The sequence below is a fragment of the Anastrepha obliqua genome, chromosome 2, assembly GCF_027943255.1.
Source record: "Anastrepha obliqua isolate idAnaObli1 chromosome 2, idAnaObli1_1.0, whole genome shotgun sequence".
NCBI classification, from domain to species: Eukaryota; Metazoa; Arthropoda; class Insecta; order Diptera; family Tephritidae; genus Anastrepha; species Anastrepha obliqua.
In genome coordinates this window covers 129,053,157-129,070,100 of record NC_072893.1, presented here as the reverse complement: position 1 = coordinate 129,070,100, position 16,944 = coordinate 129,053,157, and the positions used below count along the sequence as shown (strand labels likewise).

The 16,944-nt window shown below is 34.8% G+C and overlaps 1 protein-coding gene across 1 annotated transcript; it reads right to left on the bottom strand.

Annotated features, from left to right (window-relative positions):
• Positions 1-1,757: 1,757 nt before the first annotated feature.
• Positions 1,758-13,210, bottom strand: LOC129238543 (leucine-rich repeat-containing protein 58). The gene is made up of 3 exons (XM_054873600.1): positions 12,265-13,210; positions 2,700-2,916; positions 1,758-2,605 (listed from the first exon to the last, which is right to left on the bottom strand). Exons 1-3 carry the CDS (start codon positions 12,750-12,752, stop codon positions 2,243-2,245), a joined length of 1,068 nt encoding a protein of 355 aa, XP_054729575.1. The 5' UTR covers positions 12,753-13,210; the 3' UTR covers positions 1,758-2,242.
• Between the last annotated feature and the right edge of the window lie 3,734 nt (positions 13,211-16,944).

Below are 16,944 nucleotides of genomic sequence, written 5' to 3'. Positions count from 1 at the left end.
TATACTCCGAACATCTGGGCATCTCCTTCAGTTTTCGGCTCCCCGACAACTGCAGTATCTTTCAGGCTGAACTGTTGGCAAAAATGAAAGCCGCGACACTGATTCATTGTGATGCATACATTTTCGCTGATAGCCAAGTGGCGACAAAATCCTTCACAAAACAGTCGACAACTTCCAAGGTAGCCATCTCTTAACGAGATGGCTTAGTCATTTCACCTGACGGTAACATAGGTTCCTGGCCATCGCGACATTGAGGGTAGAGCCGATGAACTAGCGAGACTCGGCACTAAATTGACCGATGAGTACATAGACAATGACATAGAGATGCCCTTACAAACATGTAAGTTACTCATCCTTGAAGAAATTTTAAGGAAAGCAAACGAAAGGTGGCGTAATGAAGCCACCAGCAAAATCGCCCGTCAACTGTGGCCGACTCTAAATGCTAAACGCACAGAATCTCTGCTAAGCCAAAATAAACACAGTGTTAGCACACTGATCTCAGTCATAATGAGGCATTGCCTAATAGGTAGACACGCCAAAAGGATGGGTGTGCAAACACATGACTTCTGTAGAAGTTGTCTAGATGAGGACGAGGAAGAGACAATGTCGCACCTACTGTGCCACTTCCTCCTCTATCCAGATTTTTGATAGATCGCAAATAAAAAAAAATCTTGACAAAATCGTGTGACTTCGCATATTTTTGTAATTCCAGCTGAAATTGTGCCGTGGTAACGCTGATTGTTTTCTCTGTTTTCTCAGCCGTGAGCCCATTTATGGTGGCATAACAAACTCTATTAAATATAAATGGATGGAAATTTCAATAATGATGGAAGTTGAAAGAGTGAGCTTTGTGGAGAAGGTGTATGAGAGTACGAATAAGAGCGAAGATAGCGAAGTTTTGTAAGCATAAAATGTAAGTAAGATTAGGTTAGGTTAGGTTAATAAGGAAGGAAAATTATGGAAAAGAGAATATAACTGAAACGGTTCACAAGACAGGGCTAGTTTACCTGGGGCGAGAGCCCTTGGTCGGGAAAAAGCCGAGTCATTCCGGTAACGTAGATCCGGCTACCATCGGAATGCCGAATGACATCTACTGGAGCAGATCGGACCAGGCAGTGTTTAGACAGGCAATAAACGACATTCATCGGGAGACCATCACTACGTTTCTAAGCTTCCGACCACCGAATGCCGTAATCGGAGTCCAACCACCACCTACCGCAGATGAAGAGCTCCATCTTCCCCGGGAGACCACACTGGCACAATTACGTTCTGGATATTGTAGCATGTTAAACACCTACTTATCCAGAATTGACCCCGATATGCCAAACATATGCCCTGCATGTGAAGGCACCCCGCAAGACACTAACCCCCTTTTCACATAACCCTCAAAACCCACTCATCTAACACCCCTAACTCTTTGGACCCAACATGTCGGAAAGCATGTTTCCTGGGCCTTTACCTTTAGATGAGTTAGACGAAGACGACCGGTGATATGCTCTACATTGACAGGGCTTGTATAACTGCTACAACAACAACAACAGCATATAACTGAAAAAATGTATAAATAAAAAATAGGTTTTAAACATAAACATATAAACAGTTGGTTTTGCCCAATTCACTGAGACCCGCTGAGAAGTGGTGGGGCATATCTCTCAACCGTGCCTAAATTTCCCCTCTGACAACGGACAGCTGCTTTGATATGTTACTTAACCCTATAAGTACGAATATGTGTATGCCTGAATATTTTTAAACATATATTTTCGTTGCATAAAATGTTTCTTTTTTTATTATATTTGCAAAATTATTACTTGCGCTCGATTCGTACAAATCAGTTCATGATAATAAACGCTCCCTAAAGTACTGTTCAGTTCCATGCAATCAATGCAAATTTTATTACTTCTATTAATATAAAATATTTCAAATATTCTTATATTTTTTTTTTTTTTTTTTTTTTTTGTTGGGTTCTTATCGTATATACATATGTATAAGAAAGTGTATATGTATATAAAAGCTCAGCATTACACACATTTTTTCACAGTATTGCACATTAAAGTAGCGAATCTCATGGCGAAAAATATTAACAAAAATAACAAAACCAAAACGAAATGGCAACAAATCGCAAAATTTAAAAAAAAAAATTTGTTTTTTTCTAAAAAATTTAATTTTCCTACAAACTATTTAGACTTGTTTTAATTTTTGTATCTAAAACATGTCCACTGCATATTTTTCAAGCATCCACCAGTCAACCCAGCAGCACCTTCCGCATCATGTAACCACTGGCGCCACTCGTCTGTGGTCGTTCCGGTTCCGGCTCAATACACTTGGAGGAGCATAAATATTGCAACAGCGGCACACGATACTTGCCGCAGAAGTCCACGAATTTTATATGTTCAACGCGATTGTCGAAGAAGACACCCTTACAATTGGGGTTCACACAGCAGTTGGCGCTTTGCAGATACTCGTTTACTGTAAGTGGCACAATGCCCGGTCCGACGGGGATGGCGGTGACTTTGACAACGCGTGCAGCCAATTCCATCAGACTCGGAGGCATCATGGCGATATCCTGTACGAAGCGCACCACCAATGGATTATCGCGCAAACTTAACTGTAATAGAGGGGAAATGAGGGATGTGTGGGAGAGTGTAAGATTAGTATATGAAACAAATTCAATGGAGCTGCGGTCTCTTGCTTCAGCATACCTCTGTTAAATTCTTCAAAGCAATTATATCTTTGGGCAAATGTCTAAGGCGATTTTTGTGCAACAGCAGAGACTTTAGACTATCCAAATGTGCAATGCTGGTTGGTATTTTCTCAATAAGATTATCACAAAGTACGAGTGCTTGCAATTGGCTGAGCGAACCCACCGCTTCGGGTACATCGTTGATGAGATTGCCACCCAACGAGAGTACCTGTAAGCTGGAATTAAGAAAAAGTAAAAGCGATGGAATTATTAGAGAGATGAAATAATTAAATTCATTAAAATGTAACAGATTAAAAGTTTTACTTGAATACTTTTTACTATCTTTTAATAATAGTTAAAATTCGTTAACTGTTAACAGTTAAATTTCGTTATCGTTACTAATTTTGATTATTTTTTAATTAAATTTAAATTAAAAAAAATTATTAAAAGTTTTACCTCTTACTATTTTTTAATTAAAGTTAAAAAATTTTCTATATACAATTTTCATTAAATCAAAGTTAAAAAAAAAAATTAAAAATAATTTTAATTAAAAAAAGAGTTTAATTAAAAAACTTAGAAACAATGCAACTAAAAAAATTAATTGATTGAAGTAACTAAAAAGCTTTTGTAAAAATTAAATAAAAAAATTTACTGAACAAATTTAAGAAATTTTAATTACAATAAAATTAAAAAAAATTAACTTATTTAAAAAAAAACATTTTTAAATAAATAAAAATAATGATTAAAAAAATTAAAAAATCTTAGTTACAACAAAAGTAAAGAAAAATTTATTTTAATTCAAAAATTTAATTAAAAAAAATTAAAAACAATTTTTTAAAAAAGATTTAAAAATAAAAGTAAGTTTAAAATTAAAGTTTTAGTTAAAATTCTAATTTTTAAATAAAATAAATAATAATAATAAATAAAATAAAATAAATTAATTTTTAATTATTAAAACATATTTAAAACAAAAGTAAGTTTAAAATTAAAATTTTAGTTAAAATTGTGTGAATTCGTTCACGAATTAAAGTTGTGAAAAGTTCTAGTTGAAAATTAAAATGAAAATCTTTTGCCTTTTATTTTTTTATAAAATTCTGATTTAAAATTCAGTCAAAGTTTAGAAAAATTCTAGTTGAAGATTAAAATGAAAATTAAGCTAGACCTAATAAAAAACTAAATATTTTTTAATTAAACTTTAAATACAATTTTTTTGAATTAAAATTTCAAGGTTTTTTTTCGTAATTTTTGTTATTTCATGTTTTTCAATAAAAAAATAAAATAAAATATTAAATTTCGTAAGAAAATATAAAATTTTTATGAAAAGTATAAAAAAATATTTAATTTAAATTTTTTTTTTTTAATTTTTTTTTTTATTTCCATATTTATTTTATGCATTTTTAATTAAAATCTTTTAAATAAGAAGTGTATTTAATAATTTGCCAAAAACATTTTTAACTATTTTGTGGTTTTAAACTACAATTTTATCAAAAAAAAAATCTACAAAATAAATAAAAAGTTGGTTGTTTTAAATGCTGAGGAAGGTTGCTTTTTAAGTCGTTGAAAACAACTCATAACTTTTTCTTGAAGTATATTTTTTATAAGATTATTTCACAACACCAATTCAACAAGCACGAAACTTTGACTTTGCTCGTGTTTCTTCTGGGTTACATTAAATCCTTATTTAGGACCAAACTAATGTCAAAAATTTGAATCCTGTTAGTTTCAGCTATGGTTTAAAGACTCAGCGGGAGAAGAATGGCTACCAGTGAGCAATGGTTTTGGAACAGAGGACTTGGCTACCAATAAAAATATCGAATAATCTACGAATGGCAACCGACGCAAGTTCGCAAACCAAACAATTATAGAGCCACATACGAAAAATATGCCCAATGTCCTTACCAGCCATGGCATGCGAATCAAAGCTCAAGCCTTCAAAGTACTCGTGGTATTCCCAAGCATAAGTGACTGTGAGGCAGCCAAAGGCGGATACTATCTGTGCGTAAGAACACCCAATTGGAGAGAGGCTTGGACTGACTACAGCTGGTCAAAACCACTTAGGTTATTATTGCGTCGATAAGGAAGAAGCAAATAAACAACTGCTCACGTTTTATAATAATTTTCTATAGAAAAAATGTGCACGTGCGGGTATGACATGATACATCTGTCCAAATACCTCACGTGCTATTCACGTGACCCACTATTTCAAAAATCTAATCAGCTGTCGCCCAGAAACTTTTTAAGAGTTATAGGAAAGTTTTTCAAAAAAACACACGTGAAATTCAGAAAAATGCATGAAATTTTTATTGAAATTGATAGTACAGTCCATATAATTTAATGTTTGAAGATCGTTTCGCGCAAATGTTGACCGCGACTGGCATACTATTTCCAATGTTTCGGCCGGTATCTCACATATAATTGCTTTAATGTTGTCTTCTAATGCGTTAATTGAAGCAGGTTTGTCTGAATAGACATGAGCTTTAACATAGCCCCACAAAAAATAATCTAAAGGCGTTATATCGCACGATCTGGGTGGCCAATTGACAGGTCCCGAACGTGAAATAAAATGTTCACCGAACTCGCCTCTCAACAAGTCCATTGTTACGCGTGCTTTGTGGCATGTGACACCGTCTTGCTGAAACCACATATCATCCAAGTCAAGCTCTTAGATTTTGGGCAAAAAAAAGTTGGATATCATTTCACGGTAGCGCTCACCATTCACAGTTATGTTACGATACGCAGCATCTTTGAAGAAGTACGGTCCACTGATACCTCCAGCCCATAAACCGCACCAAACTGTGAACTTTTCTGGATACATTGGTAGCTCTTGCGATTCTTCTGGCTGATCTTCACTCCAAAATCGACAATTCTGCTTATTTACGTACCCATTGATCCAAAAATGAGCTTCGTCGCTGAACACAATTTTTCGATAAAAAAGTGGATCTTAAACTTTCTTAACAGAACACGCATTTTTATAATAAAATTCAATGATTTGCAAGCGTTGTTTGTTTGTAAGACGATTCATGGTTAAATTATATAAATTACACAGGCACACAAAAAAAAAAAGTGTCATGTCCAAGACATTAGACTAGTGTATTCCGACGTATTTTTTCGCACTGAATCCGAATCCGAAGCCAGAATACTCAAATTGGCTCCCGTTTTTGAGATAATCTCAAAAAACTGAAAAAAAATTAAAAAACTGAAAAAAGAAATAAAATTTTTTTTCAGATCCTACGATAGTGTATTTCGATGTATTTTTTCCCGCTGAATCCGAATCCGAAGCCAGAATACTCAAATTGGCTCCCGTTTTTTGAGATAATCTCAAAAAACTGAAAAAAAATTAAAAAACTGAAAAAAGAAATAAAATTTTTTTTCAGATCCTACGATAGTGTATTTCGATGTATTTTTTTCCGCTGAATCCGAATCCGAAGCCAGAATACTCAAATTGGCTCCCGTGGCCTAAGAGTGGCCTAAGAGAAAGAAACTTAAGCCAGGAACAAAGAATGTTATACAAAAACCCTTGGTCGATGCTTCTAAAATCCTTCTTCCTCCACTGCATATAAAGTTAGGACTTGTTAAGCAATTTATTAAGGCATTAAATAAAGAAGGAAGATGTTTCCAGTATATTGAAGAAATCTTTCCTAAAGTTTCGGATGCAAAGTTAAAGGAAGGAATATTAGATGTACCACAAATTAGGAAGATGTTAAGGGATAACATTTTAGTAACAAAAATGAATAAGAAAGAAAGAGATGCGTGGCTTAGTTTTAAAAATGTATATTAGTTGAAAACTTTTTAGGAAACCATAGGAGTTTAAATTACAAAGAAATTGTTGCAAATTTGGTCAAGAACTTCAAAAACTTAGGTTGCTTGATGAACTTAAAGTTACATTTCTTAGATTCTGACGTAGATTACTTCCCAGAAAATCTTGGGGATTACAGCGAGGAGCAAGGAGATATATTCCACCAAGATATTAAGGAAATGGAACGTAGATATCAAGGAACGTGGAATAAAAATATGATGGCAGACTACTGCTGGTCGCTAAAGAGGGATATTGCTGTAAGAGGGCAGAAACGCAAAAGACAAACTCTGCATCGATCATTTGAATGTAAGAGAGTTCGATACCATAGAAAAAACATTTGAAAATAAATTACCTTATTGAGAAAATTATTACGTTTGGTTTTGCTCTTTTTTCGATTTTTTGAGCAGTTCTTTGAGATTGTCTCAAAAATTTTAGCCAATATGCAAATTTTTGCATCAGGTTCGGACTCAGCGGGAAAAAATACATCGAAATACACTACCGTAGGATCTGAAAAAAATGTTTATTTCTTTTTTCAGTTTTTTAATTTTTTTTTAAGTTTTTTGAGATTATCTCAAAAACGGGAGCCAATTTGAGTATTCTGGCTTCGGATTCGGATTCAGTGCGAAAAAATACGTCGGAATACACTAGTCTAATGTCTTGGACATGACACTTTTTTTTTTTTGTGTGCCTGTGTTATTGACAGTGAAACAAAACACGAAACGTGCGTCAGCTGTTTAAACCAACCGTTTAAAAAGATAATAGCTAAAAAATCACCCGTTACTTAATACAACACATACATACGCATACTGTATACATATATATTTATGAGCTTATTATTGCATATTACTTAATTTATGATTACTCTGTTCTGGTTATCGCTAGAAAAATTACTATTGTTGGGCGTCACAACACACAATAGAACAATAAGTGCAAGTAAGGCAATGTTAAACTTCAGACGGTACGTAACTTTCCATTTGTACGAGTATTTATGTATTTGTCCATCGCGTGTTTTAACGTAATCTCTGCTCTGGCTAGTGGTCTAATCAGGACTGATATGAACTCAGACGCGATAATTTGTCCATGTGTCAGAAGCGAATGCAAAAGTATTTGTATGCTGGGTGAAAGAATTTGATATATCTGCCTGGAAGACAGATCCGGAAGACTGGACTTAGAGCAAAATGGTTGCTGGGTAAGTTGTATATATATAATTGACGTGTACACACTTTTTTTTGGGTGTTGGGCCGAGCTCATCCTCCTATTTGTGGTGTGTGTCTTGATGTGGTTCCACAAATGGAGAAACCTACAGTTTCAAGCCGACTCCGAACGGTAGATATTTTTTATGAGGAGCTTTTTCATGGCAGAAATACACTCGGAGGTTTGCTATTGCCTGCCGAGGGGCGACCGCTATTAGAAAAATGTTTTTCTTTTTTTAATTTTGGTGTTTGACCGAGATTCGAACCAACGTTCTCTCTGTGAATTACGAATGGTAGTCACGCACCAACCCATTCGACTACGGAGCCCGCGTAAATTGTAGAAATGAAAATGAACAGTAACAGCACTTTCTGTGTATATACCAAGCTTTGAAGAGGAAGAAACGAATCACTTCGGAAAAGTTTAAATACAACTCTGTGTACGATTTGTCGCCACAGACTTATTGATTGTAAGATTATTTCGCAGCACAAATTCAACAAGAGCAAAAATTCTGAGTTCAGTGAAGTATCTATTTTCTATTTCTATTCTCGATTCTATTTAATAAAGTCATCCAGGAATTGTGGTATCAAAACGGCACTTAGTTGCCACTTAACGTGGGGTTCTTTGCCATTATGTTAACCTAAATTAAAATGCATGCAAAGCTTTCCCTGATTTTTTAGCGTATGACATTGAAGAAACTGTTGCTAAATACTTAAAATTCCCTACGACAATCGGCTCTACATTACCAGAATGACCCGGATTTATATACTGTTAAGGGTCATCATTCAAGCAGCATTCTCTCTCTTTTGCATCACCTCTCGAAATCTCAAAATACATTGCGTCGGAAAGGCTTTTACTGTTGGTTTTAATGAAAAAAAATTTTACAGGATTACCAAAACTATTTTTTTTCTCAAACTTTAACAAAAAAGTAATTTATTGCGAATTATTTCGTTCTTAGTCACAAGAGAGAGTTTTCGTTCGCGCGGACTATTCCGCTCTTGGTGATAGCAGAGAGTTTTTGTTCGCAGATTATGCCGTCGAATGGAATTCCAATTATACGATAAATAGTTAATTTTTTACATTACTATTAAAATCGAAGTGCATCTAAATAGTTAGTATAAGCAGAGAAAAATGGAATTCGAATTAAGCAGAGTCGAGTGTAGTACCTGCGGGCGTTAGCTCATACATACGTTTTGTGCATACATATCTACATACTCACGCCATACTCACGCATGGCAGCAGCCGTCGTAAAAGTGTTGTAAAGAAAAGTGCTCGGCAACAATCGGAAAAATATATGAAAATATTTCAAAACAGAAACAATTTAAACAAACGAATAACCAATAGTCAAGGTCCAAACCCTTGGCATGAACTTGAAGCATATTTTTTTAAACCGAAGCGCTGTGATGAGCGCTTGAAAAACAAGTTATTTGGCTTAGTAACAGATAAGCGCATAGTAAATGCCACATTACGCATTTAAATGGGTGTGAAAAAATTTTATAATCTTTGTTTATATTCTGTTTCACAATGTTTGCTTTTAATTGATCACCTATAATATTTTTTATTTTATTTTATGGTATTTTAATTTACTTTTTCTTGCTTTTTTTATTTTATGTTATATTTAATCTTATTTTATGTTATGTTATGTGTTGTTATTTTATTTAATGACGTTTTAATATACCTTATTTTACCTTTTATATATATTTTTTTCCTTTTATTATTTTATTTTATGTTAAGCAATGTATGTCTTGGCTATTTCGATTTGAGTCTCCACTATTGTTTTTCTAAGACTCCTTTCCTTTCCTTCGAAGGCCTTCTTAGCCGCCTTTGCCTCTTTTGATGGTTGAGACGTGCTCCGTACCGAATATCAAGTACTCTGCGTGCACTCTGAACGACGTTTTCTGTATCTGTTGTTTGTTGTTTTTGTTCTTCTTGTTGTTGAATTGATTTATTTTTTGTATTCTGGGTCTCTGCTTCAAGTCTCGCTATCTTTGCATGGTTTACAGTTGTCTTGAAACAGTTCCCATTATCTATGCAAGTGCAGGGAGACCACGCGAGCCCTAATGGGAGGTTGTGTTTAGAGCCAGAATCAGACACAAGCCATCAGTTGTCTCAGCTCAACCTGTACCACCAACTTAATGGTGGCGTAGCATAGAAGCTACTTGCAGGCCTGCCAGAGTTTTAACGAGACGGAAGCTGTAGTCTGTCAGCCATTTCGGAGAGAGATGTCACCCTCCTGTATTGAGGTGATAGAATACTCCTTTCAACAGCCCTTTGACTGTTTGATCGGAGTCACTTTTCCAGTATAGCATAATCAGGATCTTACTGGTCTCGATCCTGATGAGCTTTGGTGCCCTGCTGCTGGAGGTTCTCTTGGGGTATGAGGCCTTTTACGCCAAGCCCCTTCAGGCATGCCTTACCGCGGGTGACCCGACCCGCTAGGGAATGCTATGTTGCGTTACGTCATATTATTGAATTATGTTATATTTAATCTAATTCTGTGCTATGTTATATAATGTTATTATATTATATTTTACTTTTTTTTTCTCGAGTTTTCTTTTTTTTATTTTTGAATTTATTTTACTTTATTTTAATTTCATTCCGTATTATTATCCATATCTTAATTAAATTTATTTTATTTTATTTTATGTATATTATGTTGTGTTATGCTATGTTATGTTATGTTATGTTATATCATATCATTACGTCATTTTATTCTATGTTATGTTGTGTTATGTTTTGCATATTATTTTATTTTACTCAATTTTAATTTTAATTTGATTTATTAATTTTTTTTTGGTATTTACGACATTTTTTATTTTAGTTTGCTTCATTTAGTTTTATTTTGTATTTAATTTTAACTTTAAATTTCTTTTATTTATTTTATCATATGTTATGTAAAGTCATGTCATGTTATTTGAACTTGAACTTCTTTATGTTATTATATTTAATCTTATTCTATGTTATGTTGTGCTATGTTTTTGTACATTAATTTGTTTTACTCTATTTCAATGTTAATTTATTTTAAATTTTTACTTTTTTATAATATTTCATTTTTACTTTTTTGGTGTTGTATAAATTTTTTTATTTTATTTTACTTTATTTTAATTTAATTTTATATTTAATTTTGATTTTGATTTAAAATTTATTTTATTTTAGGTTATTATGTTATGCTATTTTGTTTAATCTTATTCTATGTTATGTTGTGTTATGTTTTCTTTGTATTTTATTTTATTTGACTTGTTTTTATTTGTTACTATTCTATGTTATTTTATGTGATTATGACGTTAATTTATTTTATTTTTACTTCACTTTAATTACATTTTATTTTATTATATTTATTAGTTTGCATTCAAATTAAACAAAAACTATGCCTATGACCGGCGATTGTTCTAATTTACTGTTTAATCGTAGTAATTAATTGCATTTATATAACTGACTGGCCAGTGGCTTTTCGCCACAAACAGGTTATCGTTTTTCGTAGTGCTGCGCAAGCTGATTATCAACAATCCATTTCACAACTGTTGGTTTTATTTCAGCATGTGTATAAATATTTCAATTCAAAATAACATGGGAGTTCATTTGAAGTAATAAAAAGGCGACTACATTACTTTATCATATCAATCTACACACACAGATGCGCTAAGCGCCCACTAGTAGATGTAGATGAGGTTGCGAATCAGAGCATGGCGAGCTTGGCACTTTGTTCACTTTTGCAATGTATGCAGAAATCATTTTGCTGGCAAGTTTCTTGTTTTTCTTTTTATTAGTTATTATTTATGAAATTTTCACTCTTGAACTATTGGAAATATGCAAGTCTTTGTATTATTTGAAAAACACACTTCACAATAGCTGTAGACAATCAGCTAATGTAGGCACTTACATATGTACATATGCACATACACACACACACACAAAAGAGTATATATACATGTAGATACCCAGACTTGATGCTGATAATCTTCGGCCGAAAGGGTCAGTGACGGCAATCAACGCTCAAAAATCGAAAATCACTGATATGGCAAAGTGTATTCAATTGAATTTAAATACATACAGACATGCATAGATGCCATATACTAACAGGCGTTTGGGTAAGCAACCTATAAACAAAGTAGCTGCTGCCTGTTTTCCACCGCTAAGTAGACAATCGTTAACCTTGGAGCGTTTCTTCTGACTTAAAAGCCCTTTGTTTGTGCGAAAAATTCAAAACACAAAGTACAAACACTTTGACTGCAGGCGATAGTCAGCATCTGTCAAATTTTAAGTGCACTTCTTCTTATGGGCGCAGTTATTTAGACACCTGCACGTCAACTTGGAATGCTTCCCAGCTAAAAAGGCCGACAAAATTATGTAAAACAGAATATTCCATTATTCGAAGCTTAAAAACCTCTTAAAGCGCATGAAGTAAAGCTGTCATTTGAGCAACTTCCATACGTTGGAGTATATTTCCATACTTTGGAGTATATTTGACACTTGTCGAAGCAATGCAAACTTGAATTAGGCCTTAGGACCCATAGTAAGCTAGCATGGGTAAAACTCCAAACACAAAAACCAAAAAAAAAAATCTTCAATTTCATCACTCATTCACTCGTCTACCCACCTTTGCATTTTCCATATATCCTTTGAAATCGCTGAAATCTTATTTGCGCCCGCATAGAAGTAGCGCAGCTGCCTCAACTCCACCACCTGTTCGGGAAAGTGTGTCAGCTGATTGCCACTCAGATTTAGCTCCTTCAAGGCTGAATTGCGCATCACAAACGATTTTGGCAGCGATTTATTGGTCAGTTGGTTATTTTTGGCTATCAGTGTGACCAATGGCAGATTGCATATAGCCTCGGGCAACTGTGTCAGACAATTGGAGCTCAGATCCAATATTTTCAAATTGGTGAATTTCATAAGTGCCGACGGGAGACGCGATAGCCGATTGTGATTTAGCAGCAAAGTTTCGAAATCTTTGTGTGTTTTTAGCGTCTTCTTTGCGTGTAAATCGTCGTCCAGCGTGATTTCCAGGAGGTTCATGCGTCCATAATCCAGTGTTTTTTGCTCGCGCGCGTCTGTGTCACTGCTATCCGATGTGTAAACTTCCATTTTTTTTTAATTTTATTTTATTGCTCTGATTAATTTGTATTTTTTGTACCGTTATTTTTCTTGTTTTTTTTTTTTGCTTGTAGTGTTTGTAGTTGTCTTTGCACAAATATAAATTTTCACATTAATTTGAAGTAATCGGCGTTTTAATGTGTTTACTTAAATATTAATTTAAGCTAATTGCGCTTCAAGTAATGATTTTCACATTGCCGCTCGTCTGTAGTTCTCGATGGACTGCTGTGAAGTGTTTTGGAACAAGTATTTATTGCAAGTACTGATTGCCCATTACCCGACTGAGTTTCCGTCGTGTTGCCTGGCGTGAGAGCTGCCAGTTGTTCGGCAAAAGTTATACCGAAAACAAAAAAAATAAGTACAATATTTTACTCAATGAAGCGCTTGGAGTACCACACCGCTTAGGTAGCACAGACCAGCGCTCAGTGCGATTGAGCCAATACTAAATACTAACTGATAGCGATAGCTGCTGTATACCGGCCTAGCGCAATCACTTTAACGACAACAACCCGACTACGAGTACTGACTGATTAGCTCTTTCAATGACGCCATTCACTTGGTTTGGGTTAGTTAGTCGCCTCACAGTAATATTCAGTGGCATTCTCAAAAAAGGACTAGTTCAGTACCAGTCACTTTATGATCACTTCCGAATTCGTGCACAGTGCAATCAAAATGGACCAGTTGCAGTGCAGAAACTGAGCTAAAATGAATGCAAAAAAAAAGTAATACACAAAGTCGCTCATCACACACTTGGCGGCTGAAAACGATTGCCATCGATGGTCTCCGATTTGTATCGAATAATACAAATAATTATTTTGACTGTATAAGGCGCTAGTTGTCGGACACTTACCTTTTTTCAAATTTAAAAAAATCATAACTGTCGTAATAAGGGTCTTTCAAAAGTGACGTCTAGCTGCCAGTAGTAAACAATTCCTATACGGTATCATTTTTTTTAGACAACTTTAACTCTTGTAAAGTACAATTTGTACAGATGTCCAGATTTGTCCACAAGAGAACATAGCTTAAAATTTTTGAAACTTATGAAAATGGTCGATCTTTTCAAATAACATATCGCAAAATTCGTGTTTTCTTTGGTGGAAATGATCGACCGAATGAGTCGACAATTTTAAGGAAAAAGTTATGTGCATTAAAGAATGAGAGGATGGAAGAAGGACGAAACGATAAGGCTATTACAAGACCGCTGGAGAAACGAAACGCTATGCTTTCGGGGCAAGGGTATTTCCAGAAATACCAGTTCAAAAGACGGAAATGCGAACACCCCACATGCATATACAGGGATGCAGCCGAAGATGACGCTGAACACAACTTTTTCCAAAGCATGCATTGGGAACAAGAGCGTCGAACGCTAGCGAATGCAGTCGGTCACATAATCACTGAAAATGTAATCGTCAAGATGCTAAGTGGCGAAGAAACGTGGGAGGTTATCAGTGGTTTCGCAAACTCTTAAGCATAGACCTTGTAATGAGAAAGATAGAACGCCACTCTGAAGTAATGTGAAAGCGGTTTCAGGGTAGGCGACGGTTCCAAGCGAGGGAGAGTTTTTTAGTCTCCGGACATACCATTGCTGCGAAGGCAGCTTTGACGATGTATTAGGAACTTTCGACCTCCTCATCCGCAAAAAAAAAATTTACAAGATGATGACCATACCAAGAGTTCGGTCTCAAGAACTACTCTATCGGCAGTGTGAGAAGCACATGTGCATATCATAAAAGAGGAGCTAATGGCCATTTTTGCATACTTACCAAACAATTTTTTTTTTTGGGTTATATCGTTCTTTCAACAAAATATCGATATACATACATATATTTCCTGCTTCTGAAAATGTCTACTTTGAGAACTCTTTTAGTTTTTTACTTAAAAATGTTAGCAATAAATGGTCATCCTGCAAATATCCAACATCCACATTTAGTCTAATCGTATTTGGGGTTTCGTAAAAACTACTTTTAACTACAAATGGCATATTTTAGGCGCACTCTTCATATATTTTGGAAACTATGCGAGTTCAATAACCTATAACGCTAACTATATAACGCAGATTTATGTCGGCATTCTTGCTTATTTGAGACACCCCACTTTTGCGTCGAATACGGTGAGCTAATAGCCCCAAAGACTGTGCCTATGTGCATTTTTAATCACATACCTCAATTAAATATTATTTTTATTACGCTTTATTTATAACCTTGTTTTTCATTATACTCATAGATTTATACTACACTTTGCCAGCATATGTACTTGTGTATGTGCATGTATATGTATACATATTAGGGTGTCTTTAAAGAGGAACTATTAGATTAGATTAGATTTGTGGGGGTTGGACAAGTCCAAGCACTCAGTCAGGAAGACCGTTGTGCTTATATTACACGCGTATAGATTACAATACAAAGAATAGAGAGGCAGGATAGATACAATATAGCTGGTAAGACGGAAAAATTAGTTTGAAGTTACGCTTCCGCAAATCTTTTGGATTCATTGAAGAGTCTTAAGAGATCCGAAAGAGGAAGAGTATGAACTTTATCGATACTCAGTACTCAGGAGCTATAAATTTCATTATATTTTAGGGCGTTCGCCAAATTAACAAGATTTATGAGAGCTGGAGCGATTTGAGAATATGTATTTCGTAATTTTTTCTCCTAAAAATAAGCTCAGATAATAGAGGGGTGTAAGCTTAAAAGGTCTACATAATTTTTTTAATTTTTCAACGGAATCAAAATAATTAGGTGCCATTTCTGACTTTATTTGATAGATAGATTTAAGAAAAACTTGAATAGCTCAGCTAAATCTGCACCGATTTATGCTTCTAAGGTTCTGTTGGAATGGTATTGTCTCACCTTCGTTAGTTTTCTTTCCATTTACGTTTCAATTTCTTTTTCTCACGCACATACAGTACACTCTCCCTTAGCAGCCACTTAAGGGGCTAAAAGTTTCTCCGCTTTATCAAAAAAAATGTAAAAAAAAAAAAATTATTAATAATTAGTAACAGATCTTTTCAGTTTTTTCTTGTTTTAATTGAAGTAGTCTAACCAGGGAAGATCTAACGAAAGGAAATTTTAAGCGAGATTTGTGGATTTATTTTTGAAATATCGAATTGTGATTTTTTGGTTCTTTGTTTTCTTCTTAAGCATAGGGCTTCTTTAATGTTGTGCTAAAATTTCATGGAAATCCAAGAAAAACTTACTGCGATATATGACTTTAACTTTATCTTCTTAATTGGCGCTATAACCGCTTACGCGATTTTGGCCGAGTTTAACAAAGTGCGCCAGTGGTTTCTTTCTCGTGCTAACCGGCGCCAATTGGACACACCAAGTGAAGCCAAGTCCTTCTCCACCTGATCTTTCCAACGCAGAGGAGGCCTACCGCTTCCTCTGCTACCACCGCTATGTCTATGTCGTCGTAAAGCTCATACAGCTGATCGTTCCATCGCCTGCGATATTCGCTGTTGCCAACGTGCAAAGGTCCAAAAATCTTGCGCAGAATCTTTCTCCCAAACACTCCAAGCGTCGCTTCATGGGATGTTGTCATCGTCCAAGCTTCTGCGCCATACGTTAGGACGGGCATGATGAGAGTCTTGTAGAGTGTTAGTTTTGTCCGTCGAGAGAGTACTTTACTACTCAATTGCCTACTTAGTAAAAGGTAGCACTTGTTGGCAAGAGAGCTTCTACGTTGGATTTCAAGGCTGATATTGTTATCGGTGTTAATGCTGGTTCCTAAATAAACGAAGTCTTTTACAACCTCGAAATTATAACTGTCTACAGTGACGGGGGTGCCGATATGCGACTTTAACTGAAGTGGTCTAACTAAAGAGCTCTAACCAAAAGACACTTAAAACGAGTATTGTAGATTAATTTTTGAAATATCGAATTTTGGTTTTTTAACTTTCTCCTTAACCTTAGACTCCGCTATGATCAGAAGTGATTTTTTTGTAAAAAATATTAAAAAAAAACACAATTTTTGGAGTTGTTTTTAAAACAGTCCAGTTCACTATTTTTTCGAGTTATTACTATGGATGGACACACATACATTGTTACTTTATTGCGCTGATACTAGTACAAGGTGGCGCAAAGTGTATCAATTATGTTTTTGAGTAACTTTTTTACTACAATAATTAGAAAAAAAAATTTTCTTATGATGCCAATCTTTATTTGGATCTTTACGCGCTACCATT

Coding starts and splice junctions, on each gene's coding strand:
- LOC129238543 (XM_054873600.1), bottom strand. CDS start 12,752: ATGGAAGTTTACACATCGGATAGCAGTGACACAGACGCGCGCGAGCAA. Junction 2,917..12,264: donor GATATATGGAAAATGCAAAG/GTGGGTAGACGA, acceptor TCTTAATTCCAG/CTTACAGGTACTCTCGTTGG. Junction 2,606..2,699: donor CTTTGAAGAATTTAACAGAG/GTATGCTGAAGC, acceptor CCTCTATTACAG/TTAAGTTTGCGCGATAATCC.